The sequence below is a fragment of the Martes martes genome, assembly GCF_963455335.1.
Source record: "Martes martes genome assembly, chromosome: 16".
In the NCBI taxonomy this organism is placed as follows: Eukaryota; Metazoa; Chordata; class Mammalia; order Carnivora; family Mustelidae; genus Martes; species Martes martes.
The window spans coordinates 10131215-10149465 of NC_137904.1; the positions used below are offsets into that span (position 1 = coordinate 10131215).

Consider the following 18251-nt stretch of genomic DNA (forward strand, 5'->3'; position numbering starts at 1 on the left):
TCAGGACTGTCTCGGGGGCAAAGTGTGGCTAGAAGGGCTCCTGCACATGGGGAAGGTTGAGGAGGTCCTGTCACAAGTGTTCACCACATAATGCTGAGGGAGTGAAGCGACACATGACACTGTCCACACGATGGGATGTCAATTACGTTTGAGACGAAAACTAACATAGAAAAAAAGTCTGAAAGACTTTTTGCATCAGAATGTGGACAGTGGTTATTTGCGGGTGCTGGAATCAAAGAAAATGAGTATTTTCTTCTTTTTATGTCCTTTATCTTTTGGTGGGCATGTATTCTGTGATCAGTATTTTAGAGGCAGGAAAAAAAATGTCACAAAGGAAAATAAAAAAGAGAGCCTGGTCCTGGCTTCTGACTGGTCCCAGGAAGGAAGCATGAGGTTGAGGGCAAGCCTACAGGGACTCGATCGCTTCCCACAACAGTCCCCCTGGGCCCCGCTCCTGCCTCACGGCTGGGTCCCCAGGTCCAGAGCTTCCACAAGACAAGGACATACCCCCTCTCACCTGTAGCAATTCCAGATCGGACGAGTCCTCCTGCCCGGGGACCATTTCTGTCAGCATCTCCGACATGACTTTCGTGTTGCCTCGAACGACGTCCAGTTCGCTCCGAAGCCTGGCAATCTGTTGGGCCAGGGGGGTGGCAGTGGGGAGGAAAGCAGGAAGCATAGGTCAGTCAAGCTTCACCTGTCCAGTGACAGTCCCCTTCACTGTGACATCTAGGTCACACCTCTGAATGTGCTCGGCATTCGAAGGCTTCTTGGCTCACTCTGGTCTGTGCGTGAGGGTGAGGGAGAGACGTGAATGGGGCAGCGAGGCCACCCCACAAGGGCCCTGGTTACCGAGAGCTTGTCACGGATGACTCGAATGGAAGAGAGCTCTGTATCCGGCGTGGATGGAGCTGGTGAGCAGCTCGGCCCTCCCACCGCAGAAGCTCGAGTGGGGAGTTCATCTCTCAGGCCTCTGTCCCTACTCTTTCGAGTGAAAGTGGTTGAACATGTGATCGATCCCCAAGGGCCCTCATTGCTACAGATGCTGGCCCCAGGGGTTTCCAATCGAAGCACCTTGGTCCTCTGAGTGGCTGGCCGGTGTCAGCTGCACTTTTCTGGTGTGGCAAGAACGAGGGAGAGGGACCAAGAGAAGACTCCGGGGAGACCCCCTCCCACCCAGGAGACCCCCTCCCACCCCAGCTCCCTACCTGCCCAACCAACAGAGCTCTCCAGAGCCTGGGCCTCAGCCATCTTTCCTGCAGTAGGGACACCTAAGGGACAGACCTGAACCTGCCTGAGCCTCTGTCTCCTTACCTATGGAGAGGGGGAAAGCACTGCCCACGACTCAGGGCTGCCAGGAACGACGGAAGTGAAGACCCCGCACAGTCTGGTACGCATCCGGTCCCCTTTCTACTACAATAACCAGAGCGCAGGATTTTATTACGGATCCCAACTGCACTTTGACCGAGCTCAAATGACATCTTTTGTCCTCCCTGACGCCTTTATGGAGGGACTTTCCGCTGCCCCCCTCCCTGAGGCAGAACCAACCAGCCCCCTCCTACGGCAGGCCCCGCCCTGCCCCCTCCATCTCCTGGGGGCAGGGACTCTAATGAGTGGAGGTCGGTACTCACAACACAGGGAAAGGGACAGGAGCCCTCAGTACATGTATACTGGATGGACAGATGGACAAGTGGTCAATGAGGTCACTGGGCCAGGTCCCCTCTGGTTCTGCCTGGAGGATGAACTCCTCCCGCGTCTTAGCCACAAGAGGTTTCTGGCCCTGGAAGCTCAGGAATGCGACAGACATCACAGGGGCTCAGAAGCCCCTGGTGTCCCTCTAGGCCAGGCTGGGTTCCTGCCGGCTCCACTTCCATTTTCCCCCAGAGGCAGGAGACATGCCTTCTCACCCATTCCAGACCGTCCTGGCCGTGACGCGAGGGCTCTTCCCAAGCTCGCGCCGCACTGACAAGGAACCAGTGGAAGGTCCCTGGGGGCCCGTCCAACTCCAAGTGTGTCAGACCGCTTTGAGCAGAAATGGGCCCGGTTCTGCTGCTGGAAGCAGAGCCCACAGACGCCAGAGACCCTCTTCCCCGGGGCTTCCCTTCTGGGGACAGGTCCTGGCCATTTTGCGTCAGGACAAAGAGCAGAAGGGAGCAAATGAAGCCCAAGGTTATCGTACAGCCCGTGTTTCAGCTGTGGGTTTCGACTTCTTCTCCTTAGGAGTGCACACAGCACGTGGGTGATGACCATGAGGCCTCTCCAGCTGCCTGTCAAGCCCACGATGGCTCCACGGGGTCCAAGGGATGGACAACCACCCTGTTCTACTGACCCGGTTGGGTTAAATGAGCCAATGGAAGCCTCACAGCGAATGGCAGAGCGGGGACTCAAGCCCAGGCCCGCCTGACCTCCAGCTGGCCTCCTCGGGGCCAGCAGAGAACGGAAACGTGAGCGGCCCTGGCCCGACGCTTCAGGTAACCACACCTCATCGTCCGACCCCTCCGTTTAAATGAGTTTCCATCATGATGACGCTGTCACAAATATTAAATAAGGACTTAAAAAATGTAAGCACCGGAACGGGTTTTTTTTTTTGTTTTCCCCAAGTCTGATCCATTCTCAAATTTTTACACTAATGGACATTCTAGAGATTCATTTAAGTACCAGACCCTGCGACTCATCTAAAAAAATCCAGTTCGGGGTTAAAAGGGCATTGGCCTCTCAGGAAGTAACTCAGGGAAGGTGGGCAGTGTTTGGAATAAAGGCAGGAAGGGCGCTTCCTAAGGGCCTCCTTCATCCTGGCCTCCGCCTGCATGGCACCTTGCGGATCGCATCCCCGGCCTCTGACAGCTGACGCTGCTTGCAAGATCAATCCAGACCTCTCTGCGTGACCCACACGGCTGTTCACAGCCCAGCTAGGTCGCTGGGCTTTGGCCTCCCCCGTCTCTTGGATCCCACACTGATCCTCCAAACCCTCCGCCTGCTGTTGTTCCTATGAATGCCCCGCTCCTCCGTGCCTCTGGTCCCGCACCTTGTCAGACGAGGCCCCCCCTGTGCCTCTGGTCCCGCACCTTGTCAGACGAGGCCCCCCTCTGGCTTCGAGAGCCTCGGCAGCGTCAGCTCTGGGCTCAGCTCCTGGCTCCTGCTCCCGCGGTCTGGTCTGCGCCCCGTCTCCCCACGACAAGGCGAGCCCTCGGGAGAGGATCTGGGCCCTGCCATCTGGGGGCCGCCAACACCTAGCATGGCGCCTGGTCAGCGAAGGCTTCCGAATATGTCCCCAAAGGGTGAACGAGGACGGTTGGCCGCCCTGCCTGTGGCCCGGAAGTCTGCGAGTACCTGTTCTGAATTGGCCGTGATGGGGCCAGTCACACTCAGAGCCGGGGCCTGCGGAGCGGAGTAGGGAGCAGGAGGCGAGGAATAGGAGCTGCCACTCGTCCTCTGCTGCGACTGGGACCTGGGCATGGTTGCGGCTGGATCCACTTCGGGGACGCTCTGGCACGGCAACAACAAAGTCCTCCGTTCACTTGGGCTGGCTGTGTGGCCAGGTCTGGCACCTACCCCACCCCGGGGTGGCCCTTCCCGCCATGGCAGCTGGCAGGCGGGCGGGGGGCCCAGCTCTGCTGCTGACCTGCGAGGCTGGAGGCATCCCTCTGCCCGCTCTGCTCCCAGTCTCTCCAGCCCCAAAGCGGCCTGCCGACAGCCAACGGTTCCTCCTCCTACTTACCTCACAGGCGACCAAAGTCACTCGGAAAGAGGGTGCTCTGTGAGAGCTTTGGTCAGGGTTCCCCTTATTAGGACCACCTCAGAATGTGAGTGGAGGGGGCCTGCTGCAAAGTTTTGCTAATCATGAATCCCTATTTGGTAGCAGAAGATGGTATTCTGGCCTTTATGGAGGAGACTAATATAAATAGTAATTATGCAATTTACCGAATGTTCTTTGTAATTATAGGCACAACAACGCTGCTCTGTGTCATTATTAGAAGAATAAAACGGGTTACGTTTATCCCACAAAGCACAGCAAGTGGTTTGGAGGGATCATAATGAGAATAATGCTCTGCAAAGTACAATTTCTCAGGCTTTCCCTTTCAGTATCTCAGATAGCCTCTTGAACATTAACTGTGATCCACGCAAGGGACCTGGAGAGATGCTCTGGACTCCTTGCCCCCATTTCAGAGATGGGCAGATGGAGCCAACAAGGCAGAGCGTGCTGGGTCAAGGTGCCTCTCCCAGATCCTGGAGCTTCCTGGCTGTCCTGTGGGGCCAGGGGCTGATTCCCAGCCAGCAGAGGTACTAGCTTTCCGGGATGAATGGCGTCCATCACCGGCGTGGTTTCCATTCGGAAGTACAGAGCTGCCCCGCGTTATAAAAGCTTCCGTGGCAGGCCCCTAAATGGGCCTCCCCTGGGCTTTGCATCCCAAGGCTGGCAGAATCCAAGGATGTCCGCATGGATGCTGAACACTAGTAGCTCAAAATAAAATTTCTATCTATTTGACCCATACAGGCGGAAAAAAACAGAAGCTGCCCTTTGTCCCACGATCAGTGACACCATCAGCTCCTTTGCACCGCCAACACTGAGGTGTCTCGGTGCTCTCCCAGGAAGATGCCGGCATTCCCACACCGGACTCCTGAGGCCTCTGCAAAGTAGGTGCTATAGGTGCTAGTGGCCCTCATGAGATGGATGGCTCCGCCCAAGAGGCCATTTGCACAAAAATGTCAGAACTGATCCCTCTATTATATCCTTCCACAGTCAGATGAAAACAGGGGGGGATCACCGCTGCCACTTAATCACCAGTCAACCAGCTGTCTCACTCCCGCATTCCCCTTGTTATTAAAAAGAAATGCCCTCAAGCTTTAAGAAAGCGTGATGACAAGCTAAATAATTCAAAGGGAGCAGCAGAAGGGTGGTGGCGGTGGCTGGCCCGTTCTGCAGTAGGTCTTTCTAGAAAATGCCAGCTGAAAGCTTACCCGCTGTGGTGTGTGGATGGGAGACAGAGCATCCAAGTCTGCCATGGGAAACTCGACCCCCTTCCTTTTCAGTTCCTCGTATATGTGCACCACGCCGGTGAGGTCAGGGCTGCTTCGGAAGGCATCAGCCCACGCCTGGGAGGAAAGAGAGGGCCTGTTAGCAAGGATTTCTCACCAACGGCAGCCCACATGCCCTCGCAGAGGCCCATGCTCTTTGCCCAAACCCACTCTGTTCCTGTCCCCCCCTGCCCCCCACGTCCAGTGCTGCCATGATGCGGCAGGCAAAATGGGGGGTTTTTAACGGTGCTGTTGAGCATGAACAAAAACACACAACTTAATTCAGCATGGAGTATTTCCTTGGAGAAGATGCAGGGAAATAACACCTAAGCACGGTGGCGCATCCTACAACAGAGGCATTTCCCTAACTGCCAGGAAATCAGTTTCTGGTGGTGCTGAGCGGAAGGGCATGAAGACGCGGCCCGGCTGCCGGGCCCACGGGACGCCGTGGAGGGACCGCAGTGCCGGGGCTCAGCTCTGCAGAGCTCTCAGGTGCAGGCAGGAGCCAGAGGCAGATGGGGCAGAGAAGAAAGGCAAAACTGATGTGTGACGGGAAATCAAGGCTAACATGGGGTTTCCTCCGTGGACTGGAGCGTGCGAAAGCGGAGACCGCCTAGCCCAGCCGGAGAGGGGACGTGATGGTGGCCCAGGGGTGAGAGAGCCCGCGCCGCCCACAGCATCACTGCACACATGCCACCACAAAGCACGGCCACTGGAGTCCCTTCGATGAAAACACCCCGCAGAGAGGGAAAGAACACATATTTCAATAGACTGTCACTTTTCATCAATTGGCGAAACTCCGAAGCGACTTTTAAATATTTTGTTCTTTGAAAGTTACAGAATCTATCAAAGGAGAGAAAGATCGATCTCCAAAAGGCTCCCCGCAATGAAGTTCAGCTCCGTCCTGTCACCCACCAGATACATACCCAGAGGAGGCGGCAGTGTCTCGCGCCCACGGTTCTGTTGCCAATTCTGCTGCTGTCACAAGCCTTTAAGTGCCTCCCCGGCTCTAGCGATGCGTTCCAACCAATCCTGAGGCAGCCACAGAAACTCTATCTCTAACCAACAGACCCATTTGAAGTTAAAAGGTCAGTTTCCAAACAGCCTCGCTCACTCTGACAGATGTGTCTCGCCACAAACATTACTGTCAGCCGGGCTTCCTTGATCCACGTACTTGATCTGCGCACTCGGGGATTTAATGCCCGCCGAAGGACAGCCCCTCTTGGCCAACACTTCCTTCTGGAGGCTGAGCAGGGCCCAAGGCGCCTGCAGAGGCCCGTCTGGAGCGCCAGCTGGAGAGCAGCAGCACCGAGGCCTGTCCCCCTAGGGAGTGCCCCAGAGCCCCGTTCTCCACCAGCTGCTTTGGCTGCCACCACCGGATTCAAAATCCAGCTGAGTCCCGGGAGGCTTGCTTCAAAATGCAACTAGCATGTTCATTTAGGGTCTAAGACTGGGTTTACAGCCTGCTGGGGGAGGCTGGGGAGAAAAAAGCATGACAGTTCTTCCTGGGGCCGCTTCCTGCCTCTATTTCTAAGGAAGGACAAACAGCTCCAGAGGACCACTTTTCATTCATCTTGCCCTCCATGTCAGCCAGATCAGAGATAGGAAGAATGGAAATTAAAGAACCATCGCTATGTTCTCCAGGCAGTGGCTGCTTCTCGGGGCACCTGGCCTGACAGCGAGCCAACGAGCCCCCCTTCTCCGGTTTTCTGTGCCACCAACAGGGAAACACACATCCCAAGTCAGGCCAGTCAGCTTCCCCTCCTCCCAGGAGCCTGACCCTGAGCTTAGAGACAGCTGGGCTGCTCTCCTTGGGTACATGACACTGTCCTCTATAGATGCAGGGCCCTGGGAGGCAGCCACGTGCTCACTGGGGACCAGGGAGCAGAGACAGCCTATGTGTTGGAAGGTGCAGCCAAGAGAGGATTTGGAGGGTTTCCCTGATCCCTTCTTGTCCCTTCCCCAGGTCTAGTCACACCCCAGCGTTCTGGGAACCCCTGCCTGGTCACGACAAGCTGTCCTCTTTGCCTAGGCAAGCTGGAACTGGCATTCGTTACGTGTAGCCAAGCAGCCATGGCTAATCTGCTCCCTTCCTGCCTGCTACTATTCGAACCCCTGTAGGGGACCCTGTGCAGCTTGGGGTGAGCCGGCTGCTCACAGAGCATGCATGCGTGGCGGTGTTCTCCACCGAACAAGATTCTGATGTCAGTGGGGAACAGGGTGGGGGCACCTTTAAGGGAACAGTCCTAAGTGGAAACACAGAATTGGGATGCATCCAGAGACGCCGGGCCTCTGGCATCTTCCTGGCACAACACCCAAAAGCCTGTGCTCCTGTCTTCCTCCCCACGAGGTCATACCTATGGAGGCACACAGCCAGTCTCACCCTTGCACAGAGAAGGCAGTCAGCCATCGTCTGTCAAGTTCGACTGACTTCAGATCTCACGGTTACTAAGCATCCTTATTGTTCTACTTGGGAAAACACGGGACAACGGCCAGTTAGGCTGTCCACAGACTGAGGCGACCCTGACTAAGAAAGCAGGAGCCCCTCTAGACGGCTGACCCAGCTGAGATGTGAGAATCTAAGAGAGGGGGCAAAGCTCAGGAAGTCAGGTTCATTCCGGGTCCCCAACCTAAAGCCAAGGAGCCACAAGGCTGGTCCCAGCAAGCTGCCCTCTAGGAAAGCAAAGTGCTTTTCTGGCCTCTGTCTACAGTGCTGGGGGCTGAAAGACCCAGAGGGAGATCTAACAGGGAGAGGAAAAAAAAAAAAATTCATGCTTTTTTTCCTTCGCTCCTTGGGACTGCACACCAAACGCCAGATTGGGGCCTTATACAAACATAAACTATACTGTCACTGTTTCTGTATCCCACGAGTTTTGACAAAGTTTTAAATCATCCAATCTCAGACCAATGAGTGACTGCTGATGTAGACTGTGGGTTCTGTTCTTTGGCTTCTGCCATGCCCTGCTTCTGCTCCTGGACCAGACTGCCTAGTCCCAGTGACAGGGTCTCCCTGCCAGTCCGCGTGAAAGGGGGCCAAAGGCCTGGCCTGGGTGGCCTGGGCCACCACATCTCCGACACCTTCCAAGAACACGACACTTCCAGCTCCTCCTCCCCCCGCCCCCACCAGCTCACTTTCTTCAGCGGAAAGAAACACCTGCCGTGGAAAGAGGGTATTTTTAGATTCCACTGCTAGGAGGCAGGGGGTGGGGAGGCAGGCTAAAGGGGCAGGGGGGAGGGGGAGGGAGGCAGGAAAGGCACAGCCATGAGGTTACCCTACCAGGATGGTATCATTTCTGTTCCTGAAAGCAACCGCAAGGGAAAGGCTGAGGGATGGCACAGAGCACAAGTGTCCTTCTTGTCTTCTGAACAAATGGGACTTCACACAAAGACAGAGAAAGGCACGCAGCCAAAGGCCAGCCGGGGACCAGGTGAGACACAGAGCCAGGGCTGAAAGTGGCAGGCAGTTCAAAGGCTGGGAGCAAGAAAGTCGGCAAAGCTGCTCACCACGCTGCCGTGCCCTTGACGTCCCTCCTTTCTTGCTGCTGGGGGGACCAGCTCCCCTCCCAAAGGGCAAACTCCTGCAGCGGGGAAGCCCACTGGGCCTGCACACCTGAGTCAGGTGACCGCTTCCCACTGCCCTGTCTCATGGCTGACACGCTGGGCTTGGGCTGGGGGAGACGGAGGGCAGTCTTCCCCGGGTGTTCTGAAGGGCACGGCCTCTGGTGCACACAAGCCTGAGGGGTGTCTCTTTTGGGGGGCCTGGGGTAGCCACAGATGGCTAGAGGACAGCCAGAGGACACAGATGCCCTCAATGAGAGGAGGGACAGAATGTGGAAACGAGGAATAGGCATCCACTGATTCTCTTGAAAAATCCCCCTAGAGGGCTGCTGACAGCAAACGTGTGCCAGTGGCAATGGCCCCAGTGTGTCCAATCTCAGGCTGACAATGCCTGTGATCAGCATCCCAGGAAAGGAATCAGAAGGCATGGTGGGCTGGAAGCCAGGAGAACATGCGAGGACAAGCACCCGTCGCCCTACAGGCACCAGGAGACTATTAGAAAAGCCGCTTTGGAGGGGTGCCTGGGTGGCTCAGTCAGTTAAGCATCTGCCTTTGCCTCAGGTCATGATCCCAAGGTCCTGGGATTGAACCCCACATTGGGCTCCCTGCTCGGTGGGGAGTCCGCTTCTCCCTCTCCCCCGCCTGCTATTCCCCTGCTCTCTCAGAACTGTCAAATAAATAAGATCTTAAAAAAAAAAAAAAGAAAGAAAGAAAGAAAGAAAAGCTAGTTTGGAGAGAGGCCCCCTCTCTGCTTCCACTGTAGGGGAGTGATCAAAGGGACAATGGGCTCAGGCTGATTCCTGGTCATCAGAGCGGCAGGTCCCAGCTCCACCTGCGAGCTCCATGCATGCTTCCTGGGGGTGGGGGCCGGGTGGGGAGAGCTTCTCCGTCTAACCCCTTGGCCTTAAAAGCTTTTCAAGGCATCAATACATTCAGAGTTTAGGGCTGCCCTTCAAATATCCCAAAGCCAGCTCAAGTCCTCCCTGGGTAGGCCGTGGCCCTCTTTGACCTGCAAGCCTCTGTCTCCCCATAAAACCACCAGCTCCCAGGGGCAGGGCTGGGACTGGCCCACTTCCACTCCTGGCAGCTGGGCTCCAAAGAGCACCAGGAAACGCCCGGATGGCGAGGATGGCGAGGAAGAAAACTGTCATGGCTCCGGCACCCACAAAATTGACCGCTCCTCTTTTTGGTCTCCGCTGCATTTCCACGATGGCCTGCTGCCTCCTCTCCGGCTGGCAGGAAGGCTGGGGATCCGGCACCCCCGCCCCCCACCCTGTGTCACGGCGGGAGCAGCAGCTGCCCTTCCTGGGGGGAACATCAGACCCCCAGTTCTTACAAGTATATTCGACAGGAACATAAAGTCATCTTCTTTCTCCAAGGAGTTAAGAACAGGGTGACAAGATGCCATACGTCCACACACTCACCAGTCGGGCTTTGTCGAGGATGCGCTGGTGAAAACAGTTGCCCAACTACAGTGCTCCAGGGCCGGTGGGAAGGAGCAGCAGGGCCTGCCGACGTCAGTCCTGGAGCATGGCCATCCCGCAACCCCCCGCAATTCCGCTCCCAGCTGTGAGGCTGACCCTTAAGGAATCACTCATATTTTCCTATTTCTGGCCAACAAAGATGGCAGTTTCACATATTCGACTTAACACAGGCCTGATATAAACAGACCCACATGCCTACCCAAAGACACCTGCAGGCTGTTAATAGCAGCACTTTTCATAGCGGCCCCAAACTGGGAACACCACGTGCCCACCATCCGTGGGAAGGAGACACAGTGCGGGGTGCATTCACCCAAAGGGACTTGGCCCAGCGATGTGAGCAACGGGAACAGAAGGCCAACGGTCATACCCAGTGACAAGGTGAGACCCGCAAACAAGGCGCAGTCAGACACGCGGACCTAACAGAGGGCTGCTGCAGAGGCCACACACATGAAGTTCAAGGACACGAGCACTCCATCCAGGCTGTGAGGCAAGGGGGTCCTCCCAGGCAGCTGGGGCTCTTTGGGTGTGGGTCATAATCTGCATCATGATACCGGGGCTGGTTACCTGGGTATGTTCAGTCTGTAAAAACCTACCAAGCCGTACGAGCTAGTTTAATGTGTGACCTCCTGCTCACATACAGAATTCGATAAAAAGAAAAGAAAAGGCTGAAAACCCCATTTGTTCTTTTGTCCACCCCATCCCAGAAGCCAAGCCAGCCGCCAGCTCTGAATGCTGTCCGCTTTCAGACAAAAGCTCCTCAGGAAGGTTCAAAACGCGGAGAGGAAGAACCCTCCCAGGCAGGTAAGCAAGCCCATCAGAGAGTACCCTGATCCAAAGCCCTTTGCGTTCTCCCAGCGGGACCGTCCAGAGCATGCTGGTTGACAAGCCCATGAGGCCCTCAGGGGCCCATCCTGCTCCTGCCCCCGTGGGTGGGAGCTCATGCCACCGCCGAGCCGGCAGGGGGAGCCCTCACAACATGGGCGCTGGCCGCTGGGCCCCTGCAGGCTGATCTCAGACCCTGGACTGGGAGTAGGGAGGCAGGGACACAGGCCCCAATTCTGCAGATAAGGAGGTAACAGCCCAGAAAGGTTCAAATAGCTATTGAGGTTACACAGCTGGAAGAAGCAGTGCTAGGAGGAGGCTGAGATCCTGATGGGAAAACTGGGCCGGCACCCCCAGGGACAGCTACAGCCACGGCCAGTGCACGAGGCTCCCCATAGCCCTCGTCAACAGGGTGACGTGGATCACAAGCCTGGCCACGGCTGTGCCTGCCAGGGGGTGGCCAGGCCCGGTGGGCACAAAGGGTTCAGGCTGGGGTGCCCCCTCCATTGTGAGCAAAAAGCCACTATTTACGGACCTGATATCAAATACTGGGGGTGTTGAGGCAGGGGAGCGTACTGGGAAGGTCCCCGAATGGGGGAGTTGAGGGCAGAAGCGGGGGTGGGGGGAGCAGGTGAGGTGGTTTGCACCTGTGTGTGTGTGCGCTTGTGAAAGAGGGAGGAGGGAAGGAGGCACATGGAGACATGCCAGCCAGGTGGGCAGAATGAAGAGACTGGAACCACCTATGAAGGAGGTGGCTGTGCTGTCCCACCCACACTCCTCCCTTTCCTTAGACCTTCGGCAAACCACAGTCACCCATTCGTTAGGAAAAACAACTTACCGAACACCTACTCTACACAATCAACTGCTCGAGACCCCGGGGGTATAATGCCATGGACTCTCAGGGAACTCAGAGCCAGGCAGATGAGAGAGAAGTTAGCCCAGAAGTAGAGAAGACCACAAAAGAGGGTGATAGCAGAGAGGGCACACTGCAAACCTAGGAGTGGGGAGGCCTCCGGGGGCCACCTGAAGGATGGACAGGACTGGTAGGCAGAGGACGCAGGAGAGAACCTCGGCCGGGGTCCTACGTTCCTGTCCGGGTTCAGGTGCTGCCACCACCTTGAATGCCCCCTACGCCCACCCCCGATCACAGTGCCTCCCGCCCAGCCCAGGCCATTGCCCTCCCCACCTCCCACTGTCTTGGCTCCTGCACACTCTTATCTGTCCTCCATCACAGCACTAATGTGCTCACTGACAAATGTGCCTGCACCCTGTCACCGGGGGGCTTGGTCTAAAACCCAGACCCGTCCGTGTGCACCTAGCTCAGACAAGTGCAGTGGCTCCCCACTGCCCACAGAACAGAGCACCAGCTGCCGGCGTGCACGGCCCGCGAGCCCCTGGCCATCCTTCTAGCCTCATCTCCTGGCCTCAGACATTGTTCATCACACTCTATGAGCCACGTGACGGCTTTAAAGCATCCCGTTCTCTTTCAGACATGCAACTTCATTCCCCGACTCTCGAGGCTGGACCTGGTGACTCCCTTCTAACAAATGGAATGTGACAGAAAAGACGGTGCGCGACTCCGGAGAGTCAGTCCCAAGAGACACCGCAGCTTCCTTCCAGCTCTCTTGGATCCCTTGTTCCAGGGACAACCCGCTGCCATGTTATGAGGACACTCAAAAAGTCCACACAGCAAGAAACGCAGGCCTCCTACCAACAGCCAGCGAGGAGCTGGGGCCTTCCGCCAGCAGCCCTGCGGTGAGCCACCTTGGACGTGGCTCCTTCAGCCCCTCGAGCTCGCAGGGGAGGCAATCCTGGCTGATGTCTTGACCACAACCTCCGGAGAGCCACAATCACTCACCTACGCTGCTCCCGAATTCCTGACCCACGGAAACAAGAAGGTAATAAGCAGGTGCTGTGTTAAACCCCTAAGTTCTGGGGTACTCTGTTACAGAGCCGTTCATACTGAATACAGCCCACCCATGTCAACTGCTGTCTTCGAGGCACGTGCTAGCCCTCTGCCCGCGCTACTTCTCACGCTCTGCCCTTTCTGCCAAGCTCCCCACGTCCTGCAGGGTCCAGCATAAATGTCACCTCCTCAGTGAATCACTCTGTAACACCGTCTCCCCGGATCTCACCCTGCCTGTCGCAGAGCTGTTCCCAACCAGTACCCCGCCAGCCCCGCATTTGGCTCTAGTATGGCCCTTCCTGCTCCATGTTGTCCCCGATGGCTCGGAGGCCTATCCGGGCCCCCGACCTGCCCCTGGGGGGTGGGCAACAGAGAGCCAGGCACCCAGAAAACCAGTGAAGGCTCTGCCAACCGGCTTGACAGCTACCCCTCAGGGTTTTATTCCAGTGGCATGAGAACAGAAACATAAGCATTTTGCAACAGGTCTTTAAACCTAAGAGGGCCTCCCTTCTTTCCTCCAAATGATGGAAAAGCACGAGGACCCACTACCCAGGGGCCCCACCTCACCGGGTACCAGCCAACTGGACAAGGGGAGCTCGCCTACCTGGATCAGAGCGAGCACCTTGTCCTGCACAATGGTGGGAGGGTTGTTCTTCGGAGAGATGATTTTGACCAGGACGCTGTCGATGAAATCCCGGTTGGCCACGAGAATGTGGAAGCGGTGGCCACAGTTCTTCACACACGTCTCCAGCACCTGAGGCGGGTGGAGAGGAAAGAAGGGTCACCGCGGTGGCAGCTCAGTTTCCACCCCGACCCCAGCCTTCGCTTCTCCCGCACAGCCGCATCGTCTCCTCCAGAGTCACACCGGGATGGCACTGCCTCCCTCCACTCTAATTCGGGTGTCCCTTGCTGACTAAAGTCGCCTGTCCCTGCACAATAATCAGGCAATTAGTTGGTAATTGAAGCACCAGTTTTGCATGAGAAGGATGCTGGTGTTTTAATGAGATCAAAATGACTGAGCGGTCCCTGAAAATTAGCATTTTAACTCCTCTCTCCGGGCTTCTGGGTGTGAGATATTAGCCAATGGAACTCAGGCTCTGTCAAAGAGAGGGCTGCTGTGACAGCCTGAATTGCCGCGTGAATTATGGGCCCTTGTGTGTGAGGAAGCAAGTGAACACACACACGCACACACACATACACGCCCCACACAACCCTGCCTCGGCAACTACAGTTGGCAGTGACTAAGGATTTTCTGCTCGTAATAAATGGTTCATGGGCCTTCGCAGCCAGTCAGCTTCAAGGTCCATGTTCACTCCCAACCCTGCTTGGTCTTCCCCTGTTTGGAAAAATGAGGTACCCAGGCCTTAGCCACTCAAAAGCACAGTGCATGTAGGTTCTGGCCGGATGGCCAGTGTAGGCTTGAATCTCAGCTCTGTCATCCTAAATGGCCCAGGACAAGCCTGTCAGAGCCTTAGCTTCCTCATCTGTGAAGTGGGTACACAAGTGCCCCCTTCCTTGCAGGACCATAGTAAGGATGACAGAGTATGTCTGAAGCACCTAGCACAGTACCCTGCATTGTGCGTGTGGGGGGGCAGTAAATGAGGACTAAGATGGCATGATTACCGTTCAGGAGGCTGCTGTACACACTTGAGGAAAGAGAAAAGTTCCCAGTCCCCAAAGGACAGGGGAGAGGCCCTCTTGGAATTCAGGGGTACCCACTGAAGAGTCTCTCCGGCCTTGAACACAGCTTTCTGAACTTCTCAGCTCTCGGTAAACAGCCCATACAATCACTTGGTCCTTCCCACACCAACCTCCCCCAATGCCATGGTCAATTAGCAGGAAACGCCTCCTCAGAATGTGCCTGGCAACAGGGAACATTTCTGGCTGCCTGGGTACCTTCAGTGGCCCAAACAGAGCTGACCGCTGGTGACCTTATGCAGCCATCCCACAGGGCTGGGTTCATACGATGAGGCACAGACGAAGCATGGCCATTAGGAAAGGCCCACACGCTTAACCCTAACAGAGAGCGGACTACTAGCTGGGCACTGTGCGGGAGCCTCCACATTATACACCATTTCATTCCAGTCTCACAACGAGTTAATTCTCTTTAAGTGGTCAGCCTTCTCCAAAGTCCTTGTCTCCTCACCCACAATGAGGCCACAGGGCCACCCCTACTCCCCAACGGTTCTCCTCCAAGATCAATCAGGAGTCCCACAGATTGACAGGCAACGGGTGCCAGATTTCTTGTTCCTTCATCCGGTCCTGGAAATCACCTGTAAGATGGGCATTATCCCATTTTCGAGATGATAAAGCTGAGGCCTGGAAATGTCGGTAACTTCACCGAGGAAGCCAGAGCTGGCCCGTGTCCCTAGCCCGACAGCCACAGAGCCTGTCAAAACGGTGCCTTTCCCCACTGCCTGCCTGCACCATGGGAGGCTCTGGGTTTTGCTCAGCTTGCCCAGGAAGATCCCACAGCTCAGCATCCTCAGGTCACCAAGGTTTTCCTCAGGCAAGGGGCCATTCTTTTTCTCAGCCTCTGTGTGTGCCTGATTCTGGGTGACCATAAAGTAACCAGCACTCACACTCACAGTGACCACGGGGACTGCAGAGAGGAATGAGAGGGGTTCTTCCTGCCCTCCGGGAACTTACAGTTTCCCTTCTTTCTAGAATCCTCTAAAACCCTCTCCTACGCAGGCATCGGGCTGCTAGGGCCAGAGCAGGCGGCAGGAAGAATGGTTTATTTTATGAGCAGCAGGTGGGGAAGGGAAGGGCCGGACGCTGGGAAGAAAGCAGGTGTGGTGGGAAAGGACATGCGAAAAGGGGGAGCAGGAAGGCCAGCATGGCAGGGCAGCCATGGCTCTGCCACCACGCTCAGGGCAATAGCAGGCCAGGAGGCCCGTCACACCTTTGGGAGCACATCCTTACGTCTTCCAGGACAGCAGACTTTGAGGTCAGTGTAGCCGAGGCTGACCCTTGGGGTTCAGACACAGGTTTGGAAATGCCCCAGACAGAGGTGGCATGTGCTCCAGAGCAGACCTGCAGCCTTGCAGAGCAAGAGATGCAGGAAGCCCTCCCTGGCTGGCAAGGGCCACTCAGCTACTTCAGGGACTCTGCCAAAAACAGCCCTGGTAAATGAGTCCCTGTAGAGCATGAAACACACAGCAGCCATTTTCTAGCAGCCAAAGCTCACGGAGTAACAAAAGGTGCCTCTAAGCAATCAGAAATGGCTATTTCAAGTCCATTTCAAGTCCATACACTGCCTATACACCCAAGCAGAGAGCCTCTCTGGACCTCTGACGAACTCCCATTTGGGGTAAATATTAATATTTTTGTCAAAGGTCCACAAGGAGCAGGATGACTGAGAACAACTAATACAGTAAGGGAAGACAAAGACAGAGAAGCCATAAAAGTAGACATGAGATCATACAACATGCACCAGGCTGGGGCCTTTGGTATAGTGACAGGGATCTGCACATGTCAGAAGGCTCCCAAAGGCATCTCTGGATTTGCAGAGAAGACCTGACCACATCAACAAATAAGCAAACAAAAAACTTAGGAATAAATTTTTTTTTTTTTTTTTTAAAGATGACTAAATCAGTAGTTGTCCCGCTTTTTTTTTTTTTTTTTTATTTGACAGACAGAGATCGCAAGTAGGCAGAGAGGCAGGCAGAGAGAGAGAGGAAAGCAGGCTCCCTGCTGAGCAGGGAGCCCGACGTGGGGCTCGATCCCAGGACCCTGGGATCATGACCTGAGCTGAAGGCAGAGGCTTTAACCCACTGAGCCACCCAGGTGCCCCAACTTAGGAATAAATTTAACCAAGGAGACGAAAGATCTGTACCCTGAAAATTATAAGACACTGATGAGAGAAATTAAAGAAGCTACAGATAAATGGAAAGGTATCCCATGTTCATGGATTCGAAGAACTAATATTATTAAAATGTCCATAGTAGGGGCGCCTGGGTGGCTCAGTGGGTTAAAGCCTCTGCCTTCAGCTCAGGTCATGATCCCAGGGTCCTGGGATCGAGCCCCGCATCGGGCTCTCTGCTCAGCGGGGAGCCTGCTTCCTCCTCCCTCTCTCTCTTCCTGCCTCTCTGCCTACTTGTGATCTCTGTCTGTCAAATAAATAAATAAAATCTTTAAAAAAAAAAAAATGTCCATAGTACCCAAAGTCATGTATAGATTTCACAGAAATAGGAGAAACAATCCTAAAATCCATATGGAACCATTAAAAAACCCTGCATAGCCAAAGTAATCCTGAGAAATAATAATAAAGCTGGAGATATCATGGCTCCTGATTTCAAACTATATTACAGAGCTATAATAATCAAAACAGTATAGTACTGGCATTTAAAAAAAAAAAAAAAGACAATGGAACAGAACTGAGAGCCCAGAAATAAACCATACATACATATATGGTCAACTAATATTTGATGAGAGGTACGACAATGGAGAAAGGTAGCCTCTTTGATGAACAGTGTTGGGACAACTGGATAACCACACGCAGAAGAATTGAAGTGCACCCCTATCTTATACCACTCACAAAAATTAACTTGAAATGGACTAAAGACTTAAATGTAACACCCGAAACTGTCAAACTACTAGAATATAACACAGGAAAAAAATTCCTCGACATTGGCCTTGACAAAGATATTTTTGGATGTGACACCAAAAACAAAGGCAACAAAAATGAAAATAAACAAGTGGGACTATGTCAAACTAAAAAGAAGAAACAATCAGCAAAGTAAAAAGGCACACCACAGAATGGGAAAAAATATTTGCAAACCATCTATCCAATAAGAGGTTAATACCAGAAGTATATAAGGAACTAACTCAAGAGCAAAAAAGTCCCCAGAAAACAACAAAAAACCCAAAACCAATCCAATTAAAAGTGGCCAAATGTGTTGTTTTCTGGGCCCTTTTTTGCTCTTGAGTTAGTTCCTTATATACTTCTGATATAAGGGGTTACCCTTATTGGAGAGATGGCTGGCTCAGTCAGAGCATGGGACTCTTGATCTCGGGGTCATGAGTTCAAGCCCCACACTTGGTGTGAAGATTACTAAAAATACATAAATAAACTTTTAAAAAATGGGCAAAGGACTTTAAACAGACGTGTACAAGGAAGATGCACGATGGCCAACAGGCACATGAGAAGATGCTCAACATCACTAGTCATCAGGGAAACCGAAATCAAAACCACATTAAGAGCTCACTTTACACTTGTAGATAGTGTATAGTTAGAATAACTAGTCTCAAAAAGACAAGGTGCCTGGGTGCCTCAGTGGGTTGGGCCTCTGCCTTCAGCTTGGGTCATGATCTCAGGGTCCTGGGATTGAGTCCCACATCAGGCTCTCTGCTCAGTGGGGAGCCTGCTTCCCCCTCTCTCTCTCTGCCTGCCTCTCTGCCAACTTGTGATCTCTGTCAAATAAATAAATAAAATCTTAAAAAGAAAAAAAAGACAAGAGACA

General features: G+C 54.3%; 1 protein-coding gene across 3 annotated transcripts in view; it reads right to left on the reverse strand.

Annotated features, from left to right (window-relative positions):
• Positions 1–18251, reverse strand: part of TOM1L2 (target of myb1 like 2 membrane trafficking protein) — a 118835-nt gene that overhangs the window by 30766 nt on the left and 69818 nt on the right. For all 3 annotated transcript variants that reach the window (XM_080825299.1, XM_080825298.1, XM_080825297.1), the window contains exons 4-7: positions 13391–13540; positions 4960–5094; positions 3331–3486; positions 518–634 (exon numbers count right to left, since the gene is read on the reverse strand). In XM_080825299.1, coding sequence (XP_080681425.1) covers positions 518–634; positions 3331–3486; positions 4960–5094; positions 13391–13540 — 558 coding nt within the window. The remainder of the gene's footprint in view (positions 1–517; positions 635–3330; positions 3487–4959; positions 5095–13390; positions 13541–18251) is intronic.